This window comes from Rhinoraja longicauda, chromosome 10, assembly GCF_053455715.1.
Source record: "Rhinoraja longicauda isolate Sanriku21f chromosome 10, sRhiLon1.1, whole genome shotgun sequence".
NCBI classification, from domain to species: domain Eukaryota; kingdom Metazoa; phylum Chordata; class Chondrichthyes; order Rajiformes; family Arhynchobatidae; genus Rhinoraja; species Rhinoraja longicauda.
Genome location: NC_135962.1, coordinates 21,524,857 through 21,547,100, shown reverse-complemented (window position 1 = coordinate 21,547,100; position 22,244 = coordinate 21,524,857). Strand labels below are relative to the sequence as shown.

Sequence of the window (22,244 nt, the reverse complement as noted above, 5' to 3'; positions counted from 1 at the left end):
GTGTTTACTTAATACCTTCAATGGCTAAAAAAAATTATTAAACAATTATTTATCTTTTAAATTATTTAAACATTTAAAATAAAGCCATTTCTCTTTTTCATTCTGCTCAGAGACCTCATTCAAATGAGTGGGGATATGCTTCATATGCCAGTCATTGCCGATGTAAAGTTGACCAGATGCAAAATACATCCTGCCCCTGAGTCCACTTAACAGATTAGATGTGCCCATAGAATGCACATGGCATTCAGTATAATCCAGGTGGTCAGTATGTCTGTTGACTTAATTTTAAACTTTTTTATCAAAAAAAAGACAAATGTTTTTCTCATTATTTTTTGATGAAGTGGCAAATAGTATGAAAGATCACCAGACAAGCATAATCTAAGCATTCCCTGCACATAAGAACTGGTCGTAGGCTTTGGTTGTTACGAACAGCTTTTATAGGAAAAAAAAGTGTGGAAAATATGTGAATGGGCCTATTGGACAGACTCGCAATTCTGATACATTAGCACCTGGCAACTTAGAATTGTTACTGTTAAGAGTTATTGAAGGTCTTCGGGCAAAACTCCACTAACCTTTGTGCTTGCCGCTCGTTGTTCCACAGAATTTCAAACGAGAGGAGCAGAATTTTGTGATTCAGAATGAAATCAACAACATGGCTTTCCTGACTGCAGATAATAAAAGCAAGATGTCGAAGGTAAATGTCAATTGCAGGATCCTTCACTTGCTAGATGTATACTGGGATTTAATATGTTACACTTATTTGAACTGAGTTATTTCAAAATCACAATGCAGTAAGCCCTCATCTTAACAGACCTCATTATAACAGATTTTGGTTATAGTGGACTGACCTACCGACAGATGCCCATGCCCCCCTTGGCTTGCACTGCACCACCCCCCCCCCCCCCCCCCCCCGGCTAGTAGTGCTGGCCGTCCGCACCACCCCAGTTCGTGCCGCCTACCCGGCCATTCAGGAATTATTTAATCTAAGCAAGTGGGAAATGGTCAAATGTAAGGGGAAAATGTGCAATTAATAGCATGACCCATAACAGCATTGACGTTCAAAGTGATATTGGGGTCCAAGTCCATAACTCCATGAAAGTGATCAAATAAATAAATAAAGTGGTAAAGAAGTCATATCGTATGCTTGTCTTCAAAGGTTAGGCATTGAATATAAGAGTCAGGAAACCATGATGCACCTTTATAGGACATTGATTAGGCAGCATTTGCAGTATGGCATGCAGTTCTGGTCGCCCCATTACATGACGGCTGTGGAGGCTTTGGAAAGGATGCAGAGAAGGTTTACTAGAATAATGCCTGGATTAGGGGGGTTTAACTTCAAGGAGAGGTTGAACAGATCATTTTCTCTAGAATGCCAGAGGATGCGGGGAGACCTGATAGAAGTATATAAAATTATGAGAGGCATAGATAGGTAGACAGTCAATACTTTTTTCCAAGGCTGGAAATATCATATACAAGAGAGGATAGATTTAAGGAGAGAGGGGCAAAGTTTAAAAGAGAAATGTGTGGGGCAAGGTTTTTGCACAAAGGGCAGTACGTGTCCTGGACCCACTACCGGGGGTGGTGGTTGAGACAAATATGATAGTAGCATTTAAGAAACTTTTGGAAAGGCATCTGGATATACATGGAATAGGGAGATATGGATTATTTGCAAGCAGATAAGTATTAGTTATGGCATTAAGTTTGGCACAGACATGTGCATCAAAGGGCCTGTTCTTGTGCTGCGTCATTCCATATTCTATCATCTCCCAGCCTCTGTTGCTATCTCAACCCTTCCCAACCCACCTCACATAAAACTAGTGTACAAAGTGGAAGATAATGCAGGTCAGAATGACGTAAATGTATGGAATCCAAGGGAAATCAAACAACATGGAAATCAAGTCTGTAACTGATGTTGAAGATGAGCCATAATCTTATCAAATGGTGGATTGGCTCAAGGGGACAGATGATCAGCCTCTGTTCCTATTTATCATTCTCTTAAAAACTGGTGAAATGAGCAGTTAATTAGCATGGATTTTAACCCAGAGAAATATGAAATATTAGTTTGGTAATAACTATGTGAAAATGCATTATAAACCATATCATATCATATCATATATATCATATATATAGACTCCAGAAGAGACCTCTCAGTAATAAAAATGATTAGCAATCAGAAAAAAACAGATTTAAGGTCATTTGCAAATGAGTCAAAAACAAGAGTGATTTTTTTAAAAATCAGAATTTTATGCAAAATACATTGTCTAAGATTCAGGTGGAAACATTAAATAGCAATATTCAAAGAGAAATTCGATAAATACCTGAGGTGAAAAAATGGAAGGCTAGAAAGGGAGCTTGGGATAAGTTGAACAGCTCTTCCAAACAGCAGCACTAATGAAATGATCTAAATGACTGCCTCCGTTGTCATATCATTCTATGATTTATATTACAACATGCTGCAGTCCTGAAGCATTTTTTAACTAAGTAGTTTGTAGGGCAAAATTAAATGTTCAAGCAGCCTCTTAGGTATAACAACATAATTGTATTGATAAGCATTTGGTTTGTTTCTATTTAAGAGTGTTATAAGCTGAAAGCTGCACAAAGCCTTGTAATAAACAAAAATGTGCGGTTTTTAAAGTAGTCTAAACAAAACTGGGAGTTAATATTGTATCTAACCTGTCATAAGCACAGCTTACCAATACATTCCATTTGCATTATCATCTTGGGGTTACTTCAATACATTAAAAACTCCGCTGCCCGTCTACTCACCCACTCCCCGATCCGTGACCATATCACCCCCGTCCTTTACAAGCTCCACTGGCTCCCCATCCCCTCAGAGAATCCAGTACAAAATCCTCCTCATGACCTACAAAGCCCTCCATAACCTGGCCCCATCCTACCTGACTGACCTCCTCCACAGGCACACTCCCACCTGCACGCTCCGCTCTGCTGCTGCCAACCTTCTGTCCCCCCCCATCCGGACCAAACTCAGATCCCGGGGGGTCAGGGCTTTCTCCATCGCTGCTCCCACCCTCTGGAACTCACTACCCCAAACCGTCAGAGACTCCTCCTCACTCACCACATTCAAAACATCACTGAAGTCTCACCTGTTCAGCACTGCCTTCAACCACTGACCGTCACCTCACCTTCTGTCTCCTTTTTCTGTTCATTTACTTATTTATCTATTTATTTTCTTCTCTATGTTCTAGTAATCCCTGTAAAGCGTCTTTGAGTGTTTGAAAAGCGCTATATAAATGTAATGCATTATTATTATTATTATTGTACTGCTGCATAACTTCTCTGTCTCTGTAACAATGTATTTTCTTGGACGATATTCACATTACTTTGGGGAGTGTGTATTTTGGGACAACAATACATGGGAAGGGAAGTTCTAGAAGGGATAAGAGAGTGTCAGGGTCAATTGTGACCGGTGTGAGAGGGGAGGTGAATACCGAAATTAAAGTGTTGTATTTAAATGCGCGAAGTATAAAAAATAAAGTGGATGAGCTTGAGGCTCAGTTAGACATTGGCAAGTATGATGTTGTGGGAATCACTGAGACATGGCTACAAGAGGACCAGGGCTGGGAACTGAATATTCAGGGATACACAACATAAAGAAAAGACAGACAGGTGGGCAGAGGGGGTGGGGTCGCTCTGTTGGTGAGGAATGATATTCACTCCCTTGCAAGGGATGACATAGAATCAGGAGATGTAGAATCAGTATGGATAGAAATGAGGAATTGTAAGGGTAAAAAGACCAATGGGAGTTATCTACAGGCTCCCAAACAGTAGCCTCGACATAGGGTGCAAGTTGAATCAGGAGCTAAAATTGGCATGTCGCAAATGTAATGCTACGGTGGTTATGGGAGATTTCAACATGCAGGTAGACTGGGAAAATCAGGTTCGTAATGGATCCCAGGAAAGAGAGTTTGTGGAGTGCTCCGAGATGGATTCTTGGAACAGCTTGTACTGGAGCCTTCTAGGGAGAAGGCAATTCTGGATTTAGTGTTGTGTAATGAACCTGATCTGATCAGGGGACTCGAGGTAAAAGAGCCATTAGGAGGCAGTGATCACAATATGATAAGTTTTACTCTACAAATTGAGAGGGAGAAGGGAAAATCGGAAGTGTCAGTATTACAGTATAGCAAAGGGGATTACAGAGGCATGAGGCAGGAGCTGGCTAGAATTGACTGGAAGGAGGCCCTAGCAGGGAAGATGGTGGAACAGCAATGGCAGGTATTCCTGGGAATAATGCAGAAGTTGCAGGATCAATTTATCCCAAAGAGGAGGAAGAATTCTAAGGGGAGTAAGAGGCACCCGTGACTGACAAGGGAAGTCAAGGACAGCATAAAAATAAAAGAGAAGTACAACAAAGCAAAGAAGAGTGGGAAGCCAGAGGATTGGGACTCTTTTAAAGAGCAACAGAAGATGACTAAGAAGGCAATACGGGGAGAAAAGATGAGGTAAGAGGGTAAACTAGCCAATAACATAAAGGAGGATAATAAAAGCTTTTTTAGGTATGTAAAGAGGAAAAAAATAGTCAAGGCAAATATGGGTCCCTTGAAGACAGAAGCTGGGGAATTTATTATGGGGAACAAGGAAATGGCAGACGAGTTGAACTGGTACTTTGGATCTGTCTTCGCTAAGGAAGATACAAGCAATCTCCCAGATGTTCTACTGTCAAGAGATCCTAGGGTGACGGTGGAACTGAAGGAAATCCACATTAGGCAGGAAATAGTGTTGGGTAGACTGATGGGACTGAAGGCTGATAAATCCCCAGGGCCTGATGGTCTGCATCCCAGGGTACTTAAGGAGGTGGCGCTAGAAATTGTGGACACATTGGTGATCATTTTCCAATGTTCTATAGATTCAGGGTCAGTTCCTGTGGATTAGAGGGTATCCCACTTTTTAAGAAAGGAGGGAGAGATAAAACGGGAAATTATAGTCCAGTTAGTCTTACATCAGTGGTGGGGAAGATGCTGGAGTCAATTATAAAAGACGAAATTGTGGAGCATTTGGATAGTAGTAACAGGATCATTCTGAGTTAGCATGGATTTACGAAGGGGAAATCATGCTTGACTAATCTTCTGGAATTCTTTGAGGATGTAACTAGGAAAATTGACAAGGGAGAGCCGGTGGATGTGGTGTACCTCGTCTTTCAGAAAGCCTTCGACAAGGTTCCACATAGGAGATTAGTGGGCAAAATTAAAGCACATGGTATTGGAGGTAGGGTACTGACATGGATAGAAAATTGGTTGACAGACAGAAAGCAAAGAGTGGGGATAAATGGGTCCCTTTCAGAATGGCAGGCAGTAACTAGTGGAGTACCGCAAGGCTCGGTGCTGGGACCGCAGCTATTTACAATATACATTAATGGCTTGGATGAAGGGATTAAAAGTACCATTAGCAAATTTGCAGATGATACAAAGCTGGGTGGTAGTGTGAACTGTGAGGAAGATGCTATGAGGTTGCAGGATGACTTGGACAGGTTGTGTGAGTGGGCGGATGCATGGCAGATGCAGTTTAATGTGGATAAGTGTGAGGTTATCCACTTTGGTGGTAAGAATAGGAAGGCAGAGTATTATCTGAATGGTGTCAAGTTAGGAAAAGGGGACGTACAATGAGATCTGGGTGTCCTAGTGCATCAGTCACTGAAAGGAAGCATGCTGGTACAGCAGGCAGTGAAGAAAGCCAATGGAATGTTGGCCTTCATAACAAGAGGAGTTGAGTATAGGAGCAAAGAGGTCCTTCTGCAGTTGTACCGCACCTGGTGAGACCGCACCTGGAGTACTGTGTGCAGTTTTGGTCTCCAAATTTGAGGAAGGATATTCTTGCTATTGAGGGTGTGCAGCGTAGGTTTACTAGGTTAATTCCCGGAATGGCGGGACTGTCATATGTTGAAAGACTGGAGCGACTAGGCTTGTATACATTGGAATTTAGAAGGATGAGAGGGAATCTTATCAAAACGTATAAGATTATTAAGGGGTTGGACACGTTAAAGGCAGGAAACATGTTCCCAATGTTGGGGGAGTCCAGAACAAGGGGCCACAGTTTAAGAATAAGGGGTAGGCCATTTAGAACAGAGATGAGGAAAAACTTTTTCAGTCAGAGAGTTGTGAATCTGTGGAATTCTCTGCCTCAGAAGGCAGTGGAAACCAATTCTCTGAATGCATTCAAGAGAGAGCTAGATAGAGTTCTTAAGGATAGCGGAGTCAGGGGGTATGGGGAGAAGGCGGGAACGGGGTACTGATTGAGAATGATCAGCCATGATCACATTGAATGGCGGTGCTGGCTCGAAGGGCCGAATGGCCTACTCCTGCACCTATTGTCTATTGTCTATTGTCTAATATTAAAGACTTCCCTTTTGTTACAGCTAATATTAAATGTTAAAGTGAAAATGTCAATTTGTTTTTTAATAATGTAGAAGCTGGCCATTGTGTGACATTTATTTGATAATTTGCACAAAACTCTCCATTGTTTTTCGTCAGTGATTTTTGAGAGTTTTACTGTGTTAATCTCAAAGCCTGCACACTTATTCAATGCTGCAATCAGTTCCATCTTTTCTATATTAAAGTTTGTGCAATCAGATTATCCTGCCCTAAAGACCAAAATGGCTATATATAGAATGGCCAACAGTTATCAATTAAATTATATAATTATCACTCAGTAAAGGGAGGTGATGTTTTTCTCCTCCCAATGTCAAAGGGAATATTATGGTTCTCAGCATTTTCTAACAATTGCACAGGTGTGTTGGCATAAAAGCTTTCCATTTAATAATGATTTGAAATTGTTCCAGACATTCGTTTTAAAATAGGAAGGGAGAAGGATAGGACCTGTTCACAGGTTGTAGCCTTAAATTGGACAAAGCAAATTTAGATGGTATTAGATAGGAACTTTCAAAAGTTAAATGGGGGAGGATGTTTGCAGCTAAAGAAAAGTTGGGTAAGTGGCAAGCTTTTATAAATGTGAGATGGCAAGAGTTCTGAGCCAGCATGTTTCGGTTAGTTTGAAGGGTAAAGTTGGCAGGAGTAGAGAACCCTGGTTGATAAGAGATATCGAGACGAGATTTTCTGGTCAAGAAAAAGAAGGCATATATTGAGTATAGCAGCTGGGATCAAATGAATCCCTTTAGCAGTATTTTGGGTGTGAGAATATACATGAGATAAATTGGAAGAGAAAAAGATAGATTTGGCAGATAAGTTAAAGGAGAATACAAAAAATATCTAGAAATATCTAGAAGTATGTTAAGGGCAAAAGAATAACTAGGGAGAGAATAGAGTCCTTGAAGATCAACAAGTTCATCTATGTGTCGAACCACAGGAGATGGGCAAGGTATTAAATGAATATATCTTGTCTCTATTTACTACGGAGAAATATGTGGATGCTAGGAAACTTGGGGAGGGTAATAGTGATGTCTTGAAGAGAGTCCATGTTGCAGAAGAGCTTGTGAAGATCTTAACACACGTAAAGGTAGAATAATCCCTGACCTGATCAGGTAATTTGAATATCAGTGTACCTTAATTGGTACACGTGACAATAAAAAACCTTTGAAACCTTTGAAGTGTATCCTAAGACATTGTGGGAAATGAAGGATGAAATTGCATGCCCATTGGCTGAGATATTTGCACCATTGAGAGCCACCGATGAGGCACCAGAAGACTGGAGGGTAGCTAATATTATACCTCTATTTAAGAAAGGCTATGAGGAAAAGCCTGGGAACAACAGATGGGTGAATCTTACATCAATGATGGGAAAATTGTTAGATGGACTTTGAGATACAGGATCTAATTGCATTTGGAAGGAAAGGACAGACAGTTAGCATGGCTTTGTGTATGAGAAATTGTACCTCACAAATTTGATTGAGGTTCTTGAAGAAGTGACCATGAAGATTGATGAGGTCATGTTGGCCACATGGACTTTAGCAACCCTTTTGACAAGCAACTGCATGATAAGTCAGATCACATGAGATCCAGGGCGAGCTAGCCAATTAGATACAAAATTGGCTTGAAGGTGGGAACAGATGGTGGTGGTATAGGGTTGTTTTTCAGTCTGGAGGCCCATAACAAATGATGTGCACAGGGATTGGTGCTGGGTCCAGTGTTCATTATTTATATTAATGATTTGGATGTAGCGTGTAGGTGACATGGTTTGCAATTTTGCAGGTGACTCTAAAATTTGTTTTATAATGGACAGAGAAGGTTATCTAAGATGGCAATAGGATCTTGATGAACTGGGCCAATGGGTAAAGGAATGGCAGTTGGCATTTAATTCCATTAGATGTGAGGTGTTGCTTTGTAAAGACTAATCAGGACAAGACTTACTCAGTAAATTATAGGGTGTTGAGTAGTGTGTGAAACAGAGATAGAGGGGTGCTCTAGACGGGGTTGTGAAGAAGGTGGTGGGCACACTTACCTTCCAATGGTAAGGGTGTCAAGTACAGTAGTTGAGATGTCAAGCTGCTCAAGATGGTGGTACAGCCAATTTGGAGTTTGGCGAACAGTTCAAGTGACTATTACAGGAAGGAGAACATTAAGCAGAAAAGGGTACAAAAAATATATATCGGGTCAGGAGAGTTCAAGTTTTAAGGAGAGATTCCTGAACTTATAAAGAATGGCTGGTCAGGGGAACTAACTGATTATTTTTACTTATGGATGCAAGTGCCAGCATTATATCACATTCAGGAAAGAAAAGGAAAATTTTGGAGTGGGTGGAGAGATTTGTGGGATTTGTGATTTTTAAGCATTCTGAATTTAGTGTGTGTTGGAAGGCACTGCAGATGTTGGTTTATACTGAAGATAGACTCAAAATGCTGGAGTAACTCAGCGGGACACCAAGCTTCTGTGGAGAGAAGGAATGGGTGTCATGGTGCACCAGTCATTGAAAGCAAGCGTGCAGGTGCAGCAGGCAGTGAAGAAAGCGAATGGTATGTTAGCATTCATAGCAAGAGGATTTGAGTATAGGAGCAGGGAGGTTCTGCTGCAGTTGTACAGGGCCTTGGTGAGACCGCACCTGGAGTATTGTGTACAGTTTTGGTCTCCTAATCTGAGGAAAGACATTCTAGCCTTAGAGGGAGTACAGAGAAGGTTCACCAGATTGATCCCTGGGATGGCAGGACTTTCATATGAAGAAAGACTGGATAGACTAGGCTTATACTCGCTGGAATTTAGAAGACTGAGGGGGGATCTTATAGAAACATATAAAATTCTTAAGGGTTGGAGAGGCTAGATGCGGGAAGATTGTTCCCGATGTTGGGGAAGTCCAGAACCAGGGGTCACAGCTTAAGGATAAGGGGGAAGTCTTTTAGGACCGAGATGAGAAAACATTTCTTCACACAGAGAGTGGTGAGTCTGTGGAATTATCTGCCACAGAAGGTCATAGAGTCATAGAGTCCTACAGCACAGAAAGAGGCCCTTCGGCCCATCGTGTCCACGCCGCCCATTACCAAACACAGTCTAATTTTAATCCCATTTTCCCGCATTTGGACCGTAGCCCTGAATGTTGTAGCATTTTAAGTGCCCATCCAAATGCCTCTTAAACGTTGTGAGTGTTCCCGCCTCCACCACCACCCCAGGCAGTGAGTTCCAGACTCCAACCACCCTCTGGGTGAAAAAGTTCTTTCTCACATCCCCCCCGAAACCTCCCTCCCCTTACCCTGTATCTATGTCCCCTCGTTGTTGAACCTTCCACCAGTGGAAGAAGTTCCCCGCCATCTACCTTATCTATGCCCCTCATGATCTTGTACACCTCGATCATGTCCCCTCTCAGCCTTCTCTGCTCCAGGGAAAACAACCCCAGTCTGCTCAGTCTCTCCTCATAGCTGAGGCCCTTCATCCCTGGCAGCATCCTGGTGAATCTCCTCTGCACCCTCTCCAAAGCTATCACATCCTTTCTATAATGTGGTGACCAGAACTGTACACAATACTCCAGCTGCGGCCTCACCAGTGTTCTGTACAATTCCATCATTACCCCCCTACTTTTATATTCGATGCCCCGGCTAATGAAGGCCAGTAACCCATATGCCTTTTTGACCACCCTGTCCACCTGTCCTGCTGCCTTCAAGGACTTGTGTACCTGTACTCCAAGGTCCCTCTGTACCCCTGTCTTCCCTAGGGTCCTTCCATTCATGGTGTACTCCCTCTCCAAGTTATTCCTGCCAAAGTGCATCACCTCGCACTTTTCAGGATTAAATTCCATCTGCCACTGCTCCGCCCATCTGACCATCTCATCTATATCTTCCTGCAGCTTGCAGATCCCTTCTTCGCTATTCACCACCCCCCCTAACTTTGTGTCATCTGCAAACTTGCTGATCATGCCCTGTACGTTGACATCCAGATCATTAATGTAGATTACAAACAGTAAGGGACCCAGACACAGTAAGGGATCGCCCTGCGGCACCCCACTGGACACCGGCCTCCAGTCACAGAAGCAACCTTCTACCATCACCCTCTGCCTTCTGTCATTAAGCCAGTTTTTTATCCATTTTGCCAAGGTGCCCTGGATCCCATGGGCTCTTACCTTCTTGACTAGTCTCCTGTGTGGGACCTTGTCAAAAGCCTTACTGAAATCCATGTATACCACATCCACTGCACTACCCCCATCTACCTCCTTGGTCACCCCTTCAAAAAATTCATTCAAGTTAGTCAGACACGACCTTCCATTAACAAAGCTATGTTGACTATCCTTAATTAACCCTCGATCCTCCAAGTGAAGACTGATTCTGTCCCTCAGAATCTTTTCTAGCAGCTTCCCCACCACCGATGTCAGACTCACCGGTCTGTAGTTCCCAGGTTTATCCCTACTGCCCTTTTTAAATAATGGCACCACATTAGCTATCCTCCAGTCCTCCGGTACATTCCCTGTTGCAAGAGAGGCTCTGAAAATTTGTGCCAGAGCCCCCGCAATCTCCTCCCTTGCCTCTCTCAGCATCCTGGGATACATCTCGTCAGGGCCCGGAGACTTATCCACTTTTAAGCCTGCCAGAGCCTCTAGCACCGCCTCCCTGTCAATAGCAATATGCTCAAGAACATCACAACCCTCCTGCTCCATTTCTAAGTCCGCATCGCCCTCCTCCCTCGTAAAAACAGATGCAAAAAAATCATTTAAAACATCTCCTACATCCTCTGGCTCCACACACAGCTTTCCACTATGGTCCCTGATGGGCCCCACTCTTTCCCTCGTTATCCTCTTACCCTTGATATACTTATAGAACACTTTGGGATTTTCTTTTATTTTGCCCGCTAGTGCTATCTCATGGCCCCTTTTTGCTCTCCTAATTTCTTTTTTAAGAACCGCCCTACACATTCTGTATTCCTCTAATGATGCCTGTGCCTTAAGTTCTTTATGCCTTCCAAAAGCCCCCCTTTTTTTTCGAATCAATCCTACTATATCGTTCGACATCCAAGGTTCTTTGGACTTGTTTGTCCCACCCTTAAACTTTAGGGGAACATGCTTCCTCTGTACTTTTTCAATTATTCCTTTGAATGACTCCCACTGTTCTGATGCGGTCCTCCCCACGAGAAGCTGATCCCAGTCCACCAGGGCCAACTTCTGCCATCAGATTAAAATCGGCCTTGCCCCAATTTAGAAATTTTCCCTCTGGTCCCTCTTTATCCTTTTCCATTACCACCTTAAATATCACTGAATTGTGATCACTGTCACCAAAGTGCTCTGCTACTGACACTTCAGCCACCTGTCCGGCCTCATTTCCCAAGATTAAGTCCAATACCACCCCCTCCCTTGTTGGACTTTCAACATATTGGCTCAAAAAGCCCTCCTGGATGACCCTTAGGAACTCTGCACCCTCTGGGCCCTTGACACTTTGGCTATCCCAATCAATATTCGGGAAGTTGAAATCCCCTACTATTACTACCCTGCTGTTTTCACACACCCCCGAGATTTGCCTACAAATATGTTCTTCTATTTCCCTCTGACTGTTTGGGGGTCTGTAGTATACACCCAGTAAGGTGCATGCCCCTTTTCTATTTCTCAATTCCACCCAAATAGCCTCATTTGAGGAACCCGCTAATATGTCATCCCTTCTTACAGCAGAAATAGATTCTTTGATTAATACTGCAACACCCCCTCCCCTTTTTCCCTGCTCTCTGTCTCTCCTGAAGATTCTATATCCTGGAATATTGAGCTGCCAGTCCTACCCTTCCTTCAACCATGTTTCCGTAATGGCAACAATGTCGTACTCCCATGTGTTCAGTAACACCTTCAATTCATCCCCCTTGCTTCCAATACTTGCATTAAAATAAATGCCGTTCAGACTTGCCCTACCCCATTGTGCTGGGGCATTCTTGTTCTGCCTCCCAATCTGACCAGTTTTTTCCTCTATATTTTCCTTCTCCTCACCCCCTATACTAGCTCCATGCTGTATCCCAACCCCCTGCCAAATTAGTTTAAACCCTCCCCAACAGTGCTAGCAAACCTCCCCGCCAGGATATTGGTCCCCCTCTGGTTAAGGTGAAGACCGTCCGGCCTATACAGTTCCCACCTTTCCCAGAAACAGGCCCAATTATCCAGAAAAATGAATCCCTCCCCCCTGCTCCAACTCTTGAGCCACGCATTAAGCTGCTCTATCCTCCTATTTCTATACTCACTAGCTCGTGGCACAGGGAGTAATCCAGAGATTATAACCTTAGAGGTCCTGCACTTCAATCCTCTACCTAGCTCCCTAAATTCTTGTTTCAGGACCTCATTCCTCGTTTTACCAATATCGTTGGTTCCAATGTGTACAATGACCTCTGACTGGTTCCCCTCCCCCTTCAGGATGCCCTGCAGCCGTTCCTTGACATCCTTGACCCTGGCACCAGGGAGGCAACAGACCATCCGGGTCTCCCGACTGCGTCCACAGAATCGCCTATCTGACCCCCTCACTATAGAGTCCCCTATCACTATCGCTCTCTTCTTCCTTTCCCTACCCTTCTGAGCAACAGGGCCGGACTCCGTGCCAGAGGCCCGGGCGACGTCGCTGCCCCCAGGTAGGCTGTACTCCCCAACAGTACCTAAACAGGAGTATTTATTGCCAAGGGGTACATCCACTAGGGTACTCTCTAGTCCCTGCCTCTGCTCCTTGCCCCCCCTAACCGTGACCCACTTGTCTACCTCCCGTGATCTTGGAGTGACCACCTCTCTATAACTCCTCTCTATAACCTCCTCACTCTCCCTGACCAGACGGAGGTCATCAATCTGCCGCTCCAGGTTCCTAATACGGTCCCTTAGGAGCCCCATCTCGTCGCACCTGGCGCAGATGTGGATGTCTGGAAGATTATCAGTCTCCCAGATTCCCCACATCCGACACCCAGAACAATAAACTGCCCTAGCACTCATACTCCCCCTTAACTGGGAACGTTGCAGAGTGGTCTGCTCCAACCACTCCTGGGCCTCTGTAAGAACAAAGCCCCGTGCTCGGTTTCCAAAAACTACCGCCCGGACGCTACTCCAACCGCTCCAACCGCCCACCCAAAAGAACTGAGTGATCTCCTGGGAGAGGCGAAAAACCGGATAAAAAAACAATTTGGGAAACAAAATCAGGGAAATTCCTCTCCGACCCCAAGCTAGGCGATCGAAACTTGACCGGGAGATCACACAGGTCTTCCTCCTTACTATCCCCACACAATACTACGGTCTCTGCTCTCTCTCACACACGCACACTGATTGCTGCTGCTGATTGCTGCTGCTGATTGCTGATTGCTGCTACTGAGGCCAGTTCATTGGCTATATTTAAGAGGGAGTTAGATGAGGCCTTTGTGGCTAAAGGGGTCAGGGGGTATGGAGAAAAGGCAGGTACAGGTTACTGAGCAGGATGATCAGCCATAATCATATTGAATGGCGGTGCAGGCTCGAAGGGCCGAATGGCCTACTCCTGCACTTATTTTCTATGTTTCTATGTTTCTATGTGATGTTTTGGTTTGAGTCCCTTCCTCAGACTCTCATTTTGTGTCTATCTTGAACTTTGTGTGTGGTTGGAGTTCGGAACATGGGATACCATCTTGCCAGTACCACACAGCACCTACTAAACGGCATAACCTATTATGTTTGGTGAAAAATTACTCATGCAATCTATTGCATTATCATAAACAATTTATTTTATATTAGACAGAAGGACAAAGCCAGGAACGGAAAACAATTAAGCGCAGAGGGGATTATTACTCGGTACAGACGTCGCTGATTGTGGCTGCTGTTAAAAAGTTACTTCCTATTGGTTTAAATATGTGCACTGCGGGAGACCAAGAATTAATCTCATTGGCCAAGCAGAGATACAATCTGGTAAGTTTCCATTTTTTTCTTGTGGATTATTTTCTAAATTTTTTCAACGTGAGCAGCAGATTCAACAAGCTTAATGGCATGTTAAAGTTGCATCTAAATATTCCTCATTTAGATCATAACAGAATTTGATGAATGCATTTAAAAACAAAATGCCTTAATCTTAGCTTCACATGATCTCCTTAATATTTCCGGACTTTGGAGCTCTTTTGCTAAGAATACTTTGCTGAAGATTAGATCACATGGAATCGAGGGGGAGTTGGCAAACTGGATAAAGAATTAGCTTCATGGAAGGAAGCAGAGGGTGATGGTGGAAAGTTGTTTTTTGGACTGGAATGCTGTGATTAGTGTGCCTCAGAGATGGTTGCTGTTTATGGTTAATGTTAATTATGTGGATGAGAATGTACAAAGCATGATTAGTAAGTTTACAGATGACACTAAAGTAGGTGGTATTGTATTCAGTGAAGATAGTTATCAAAAATTACAGCAGGTTTTTGATCAGCTGGGCAAGTGAGCAGAGAAATGGTGTGGAGTTTAAAGCTAATAAGTGCAAGGTATTGCATTTTGGGAAGTCAACCAGTGCAGGTCCAACACAATGAATGATAAGGCCCAGGTGAGTGTTGTAAAGCAGAGAGATCTAGAAGTACAGATATATAGTTTCCTGGAAGCGCCATCACAGGTAGATAGGGTGGTAAAGAAGGACTTTGGTGCACTGGCCATCAGTAACAGCATTGAAAATGGAAATCGAAATTTTACCTTACGTTGTACAAGATGTTGTTGAGGGCACATTTGTGGTATCGTGTTCAGTTTTGGTCACCCTCCTAAAGGAAGGATGCCATTAAGCTGGAAAGAGTACAGAGAAGATTTTCAAGTATGTTGCCAGTACTCGAGTGCATGAGCTACAGGGATAGATGTGGTAGACAAGGACTTTATTCCTTAGAGCCCAGGAGGCTAAGGGATAATTTTATAGTGTGTATAGAGGGTGGTGGGGATGTGGAAGGAGCTGCCGGAAGAGGTAGTAGGTACGATAACTGCATTTAAAAGACACTTACTCGGGTACATTGATAGGAAAACTTTTCAGGGATAACATTGGGAAATGGGACTAGCTTAGATAGGACATTTTAGTTCCCATGAATGAGTTGTGCCAAAGGTCCTGTTTCCGTCCTGTATGACTCTATGATTGCTAAGCGAAACTTGATAAGAGGCGTTTGCTGTTAGATACCCCCAGATGTGCTTGTAGAGCTTTGCCAATAAGTAGACATATTATGACAATAAATCATGAATATGTCTCAGGCTGCCTGCTCACAAACATGAGCACACTATTTAATTCTCTAAATGTCTTGATTAAAGCTGTTTTGTTCCATCAACAGAAAGACACAGATGAAGAAGTTAAAGAATTCCTCGCAAATAACTTGCATTTACAGGATAAGGTGAGATTTAAACTAAACTTTCTCCCAAGATGTGATCAAATCTTACATTCAACTTTGTCTTGTACTTGGTTCCACTGGAAGGTCTCAGCTAAAATATTGTCAGGTTTTGAATTTCAAATATTGAATGTCTTGTGATCTCCAAGCATTTAATATCTCGAGTCAAGACTTTTTTAATGTATTTTGTTTATTGCTTAACTTGCTTTTCATTTTAAACATGTGGGATCCTAATATGTCACTTGATCATAATTCACATCCTCATTAAAAGAGCCTTGTTTGAATAGTCAACCAATTATTTGGCATGTTAAAATGTTCTCACATCAGTTCACAGCAAAAAGGCAATTTCCACAAACTTACCAACTTTTGACCCGAGGCGAGACCCATGCTCTTTTCAATGGTTATACAAACCATCCTCACCAGGAACAGAAAGGAGATCAGTCTGAGGCTAATTGGATTGCACAATTATTCTGAAGAAGTAGATTTGTATTTTCAACCTTAAGTGAGTTACAGTTGTGAAGGAGGAGGGAACAAAGTCTTATTGAATGCTGTATGAATCTATGACTCAATGGGTAGGTGGCACTAGCATAGATGGGGCATCTTGGTCAGCATTGGCAAATTGGGCGAATGAGCCTGTTTCCATGCTGTACGGCTCTATGACTCGGTGAATACTGTAATCTGTATGATCTGGGATAATAAGAAATTTTCCCTGGAGCATGGGACCACAACAGTGCAGGAAGAAATGGAACAAGCCTGATGGAGAACAAGATTACCACCTGTAGTCAGCAGCTAATGTAAGCTTTGCGCAGTCACAGGACGACAATTACACCGCAACAGCACTGGTTGGCTCATCCAGGAAATGAGAGCATTCAGTCACATTCCTTACCTGATATCATCATTTGATCATAATCCTAAAACTTCCTACATAACTACTATAGCTTCTTATCTGCTCCATTTCAAGGTTCAAGAAAACATTCCATGCGTTGTCTTTTAGGAAATGTTTTCAAAGTCAAAATTTAACACAGAATTTGTCAATGCTTCAAAGATGTCGCCTGCATCTTGATTAATTTACAGATTGAATAACTGGGTTCTGGTCAGTGTTTTGAAACTCGATCAGCAAAGGCAACTTCCATTGTAACCCAATTTATATCTGAAATTCTATGAAATAACACAACAATTTATTCTTCAATGTTAATTGAAAATCTGCTTTTACCATATATCTATGGCTACCTTCTGTTGATATTACCAATCCATCACTCTACCCTCTGCAGTCTGATGACCCAGCAGTTCGATGGCAGCTTAACTTGTATAAAGATATTGCCAAGTCTGAAGAGAGAATGGATCCTCAGAAGATTGTGGAACGTGTGCAAAAGATTTCAGCTGCTGTTTTTCACTTGGAACAGGTAATCAGAGCAAACAGCAACATTCATTATATAAATGTGTTAAATTCCATAATCTCTTGTAAGAAAATAAACAATTATATTGTGAACAAAGATAAATGCAGTTGCATAAAATATCACAATCACTAAGTGAAAATGGAACCACCTGAAGATGGTTCCGCACAACCCAATTTTAGTGAATTCCTTAATGGTGGCAATACATAAATCTTTAAAGTTGATAGTATCTTGTTATAAATGATAAAGCTTATTCGTTGTCCAGATATTTTGCAAATTAAGACAAAATGCTTATATTTTATTGCAGAGGCAACGTTATTGCTATCTCAGAAATGTTTCAACACTTTATAGAGATTTGGAAGGCTCCCAGCTAGCAAAGAATGAGCTTGTCATGCTCTTCACACACAAACAGCTGCTGCTTGATATTGATCTTTTATATGCTCTTGGGCAATTTGGTAATTTGTGCATCAGTCACATGTGAGCTTTGTCCTCTGCATATAATACGGCTTAGTTTGGGAGAAATTTGCGAGAATTTTGATGCATTCCTGGAAAAATAAGCGAGTTTGTTATTTACTAAGTAATGAATAGATTCAGGGAAAAATTTACATTTTGGGCATTTTTTTCTGATTCATCCCATTGGAACAAAATCTAAAGGAAATCTAGGGCGGCACGGTAGCGCAGCGGTAGAGTTGCTGCTTTACAGCGAATGCAGTGCCGGAGACTCAGGTTCGATCCTGACTACGGGTGCTGCACTGTAAGGAGTTTGTACGTTCTCCCCGTGACCTGCGTGGGTTTTCTCCGAGATCTTCGGTTTCCTCCCACACTCCAAAGACGTACAGGTATGTAGGTTAATTGGCTGGGTAAATGTAAAAATTGTCCCTAGTGGGTGTAGGATAATGTTAATGTGCGGGGATCGCTGGGCGGCACGGACTTGGTGGGCCGAAAAGGCCTGTTTCCGGCTGTATATATATGATATGATATGATATGATATCATTGAAATAGGGGATGAAAATTACAATTGATTTATTTTTCAATAATATCCAGTTGTCCGATGAAATTAAATTTCTGCCTTAAGAAATAGCTAAGCTAATACATGTTGACACTGACAAGGTCCTTAAAATGTAAATCAGTTCTCTAATGACACAGAATTTGGAGAAAAATAGATCATTTGATCATTTAAAGCAGTAATAGTCATATTTCAGTTTGAATCTGTCTACCTATTTTATGGACAAGCTTGTACCTTTGTTGAGATTATCAGCAAGAGTTGCCAGTAAAGCTTTGATGTGACAAAGACCCTCCTACATTTATAATAATGTCAACCTCCATGTAATGTAGGTGCAAAATGGAAAGGTGTTGAAGTAACGGGGATTTATTAAATTGATGCACACCAGGAGGCCTGCCAAAGCTAACCTACCAAGTGTGACTTTGGTACTGTTTTGTATATTTTCAGATGACAAGATTACTCAGAAACCTGACAGTAAAATAAGGTCTTAATTACAGAAACTTGACTAACAATTAAACAAGGTATTGCACAGAAACTTGACAAATGGTAAAACGAGGTCTTAATTACATAAACTTGACTAACAATAAAACAAAGTCTTCTTTACCCTACAACAGAGACAAACTTGGGTGAACACTGACAGAATGGTGCTCACAATTCCCCTCACTAACATTGGCTCAGAATGTTTTTGAGGACTCTATAGGAGATTTGTTTAGTGTAATTTAGAGACACCGCGCGGAAACAGGCCCTTCGGCCCACTGAGCCCACACCGACCATTGATCCCCGATCTTCCCGGGGGGGGGGGGGGGGGGAGAGGGTGCTGTACCAATGCAGGAGAGGTTTGGGCCCAACAGGTCCACTTGGTCTAGTGTCCTTTAAAACTCAATTTGCTTCTGAATCCTATAACCTTAATTTTCTAAGTTCTACTTATCCATAACTAGTGATCAAATGCCCTGAACTCCAACATTTACACAAGGACTGCAACAAAGCACCAGTGTTTAGTTTAGATAACATTGAAGTGTGGTAAGCCCTGAATTCCCAAATGAAGCAGTGTAAAGGACGAGAGTTCCTGTCAGATAAACTCCATTGAAAATAATACATTCTGGGTGCTTGTACTTTATGGTGCATCCTTTAATCTCTGAATTTTCAAATCAATCCAAATTTTAATAATGGCATGCACCATTAGAACATATTATTTTCCTGGCAAATCTGGCCCTTCATTAAGCAAGTAAATATGGTTTTTTTTAAGGTGGAGCAGCCACTGCGGTCAAAGAAGACAGGATGGCAAAAGCTCTTGTCCAAACAACGCAAAAGAGCAGTGGTTGCCTGCTTCCGGATGGCACCACTTTATAACCTGCCCAGGTAGAAGTGATGTTGTGTTCTATGCGTATATGTATTTATCAAGAAATAACTTTTATCTGTGATGATCATTTCTATTTATTTGTTATCTTATTTTTGCCTACTCCCTTGAATTTTATTTTTTTATTTAATTATCAGCTTTCATTGGATAAAGCTTCATTTTATATATTAACAATCACTCCCAATCTTTATTTCTAATCTTTAAGTCTGCTTCCATGTTACGTTTCTTGTTCCAGAAGATGAGCAATGCCCTGTACTTTAATGTTTGGACTAAGAACATCCTTAGTAACTTTTCCCTGTTAGCCTTTCTTCCTCCTTTTCCATAAGAAAATTTCTCATTTCAATTTGGAGCCCTAATGCTGCCAAGAGTTGGGTTGAGATTGTCATGTGAGAAATCACATTGTAAACCTATTTCTTTAAAGTTCTTTTTAACTGTGAGATGCTTGCCAAACAGCTTTTATATTATTGTAAAGAGGTTTGTGAAGCCAGTCAATAAATAATGTATGTCCATGATGTTCACCTTAGGCACTATATCTATGCACATTTGTCATTAGCAAACACATATTTACATACTTTTAAATAAGTTATTTTAATACTGTGAATTAATTGCAGGAACATTGCATTCATTCACTCTACATGGAGAAGTATCCCACAGTTAATTCAGAAACAACTGTGTTTTTAAATTGATCAATGCAAAAAATGTATCCCTTTTCTTTAGACACAAAATTAACATTTACTTCCTGAACGCCTATCAACGTCTGTGGCTGGAAAAACTATATAAGAACACTGACTTTGAGAATCTTATCGTCTGTTTGACGGTAAAGTAACATTTGATTGATAGACACTGCTTCCTGTCCTGTGCAAACATTCTCCTTGGCACACCAACCGTGTTCAGTTTGTACAGTAAACCTTACAGAATCTGATTGGTCAATACATCAACCAAAGCCCTCTGCAATCTTGCACGGAGAAAGATATAATGAATAGTGCAAGTGTTCAAAAGGCGTATTAAATCCACATACTTTCAGACCTCTTATGATGTTTTTACTATGATAAAGTTGATATACTAAAATTGGTCATTAATACAATATAGGCTGTGTATCTGCATTGTAGCACATGAATGATTCATTGAATCATTGAGGGTAAAGGATTTTTACCAGCATATGAACCAGTACAATGTCAAGTTTTCATCTCATTTTATGGGGTTACTTTTGCACAGAAGATGCTGATGCAATGATAATATATATATATATATATATATATATATATATATATTTGAGATATTGGAGGAAAGGTAGGCTGGAAGAACCAATTTCAGCAGTCCTTAAAGATTCTAGAATTCTTTTGTTGACTGTTACCAATACATGAGCTAATTACAATGTAATCAAAAACTGTAATTAAAATAAATTAGCTCAATGACATCCGTACCTAATCAGAATAGCAAGTGTCTGTTTATGATGAAACTGCCTTCATCCTATTTCTGTTTCCTCGTGTTTTTTCTTTCACTTCAGTCATATATGAACATCTAAACTCTTGGGGACCATTCTGTACACCATTCATACTTTAATTAATGTTATCATGATACGTGAAACACCATTGACCAATCAGAGGGCTGAAGTTGTACAAATCTCTACTAATGAACTTTAACTGTTATTTCAAATAATAAAAATGTCCCTTAATCTACTAAAAGCTGTGTCTCACCTCCCAATTTTACTATACCCTCCCGCTTCCTAGGCATCGTGCTGTTAATCTCTTCCTTCAGAGTTATCAGAAATCATGGATAGAGACAGAGGAATACTCATTTGAGGAGAAACTAATTGAGGACTTAGCTGTAAGTACTGGCACCTGTGCAACTGGTTTCTACCTCCAGCACAAGTGGCCATGCTGCATTCTGCAAGTAGTGCTGTGGCCAAGCTGCCTACAAAATTTGCAACCTTTCTCTGTCAATTATCAAAGATTGGTTTTGGGGTAGTTGTTTTCTCTTGACGCTTTGCATTGGAAACAGGAATGAAAACTTGGTTACTGTGAATGGTAGGTACCTTTTGAGCTGAGTAAGACGGACTGGCTTTTGCACTTATCAGCTTGTATTTGACACCGAATTCGAATAACACACAGTGGAAGTAATAATTTGGTTGATGTCTGCAAAAATTGATTGTTCTAGAGTAACAAAGCTTTAAACAAATCGAAAGGTTTTTCTCTGTGAGTGAGATTTGATCTGTAGAATGCTATTTATAAATGAGTTTCTACTCACAAAATATTATTTATCTTTTAAGTATTACTTTCACCTCTTTCTCTGTAAAAATTATTTAGCCCAGAGGATGGCAACTGACCTACTTCTGGACCACTGCCAATGTTCCCTGCAAAAATTTCCCAGGAGGCATTGAGGAGTTACATACAATAATTGTGCATAATTTCTTTGCCCTTCCAGGTGTAGAAGTATGTCAGTTTCCTTTTTAAAGCTCAGACAGTTGCCAAAGCTCCAAAACCTCAATGTATGTCTGTGGTGGAGCAATGTCATTAGCTACTAACTTTTATTTTCCATTGGATATGTATAGTATAAGAGAGGACCCATGGCTCTGAATATTAATATGCATTGGAAAGCTATGCTGCATGTTTAATTATAAAATAATAGATCACTGAGTGTGTTACAAGGCTTTGAATAACCAGAAATTTGAGAAATGGTATTAGGACTGGCACACTTGGCCCCTTAACACTTCTCCACCCTCCAACAATATGATGGCTAATGTTCAACTTCAACACCATTTTCCTGCGCTGTCCTCTTATCTCTTGCTTTCTCTACTCTCC

At 41.5% G+C, this 22,244-nt stretch overlaps 1 protein-coding gene across 1 annotated transcript in view; it reads left to right on the top strand.

The window, feature by feature from the left end:
* LOC144597735 (ryanodine receptor 3-like) overlaps window positions 1-22,244 on the top strand; it is a 308,708-nt gene that overhangs the window by 210,531 nt on the left and 75,933 nt on the right. Inside the window, exons 71-76 of the mRNA XM_078407262.1 lie at window positions 602-694; window positions 14,098-14,268; window positions 15,636-15,695; window positions 16,961-17,092; window positions 19,333-19,445; window positions 21,174-21,270. Coding sequence (XP_078263388.1) covers window positions 602-694; window positions 14,098-14,268; window positions 15,636-15,695; window positions 16,961-17,092; window positions 19,333-19,445; window positions 21,174-21,270 — 666 coding nt within the window. The remainder of the gene's footprint in view (window positions 1-601; window positions 695-14,097; window positions 14,269-15,635; window positions 15,696-16,960; window positions 17,093-19,332; window positions 19,446-21,173; window positions 21,271-22,244) is intronic.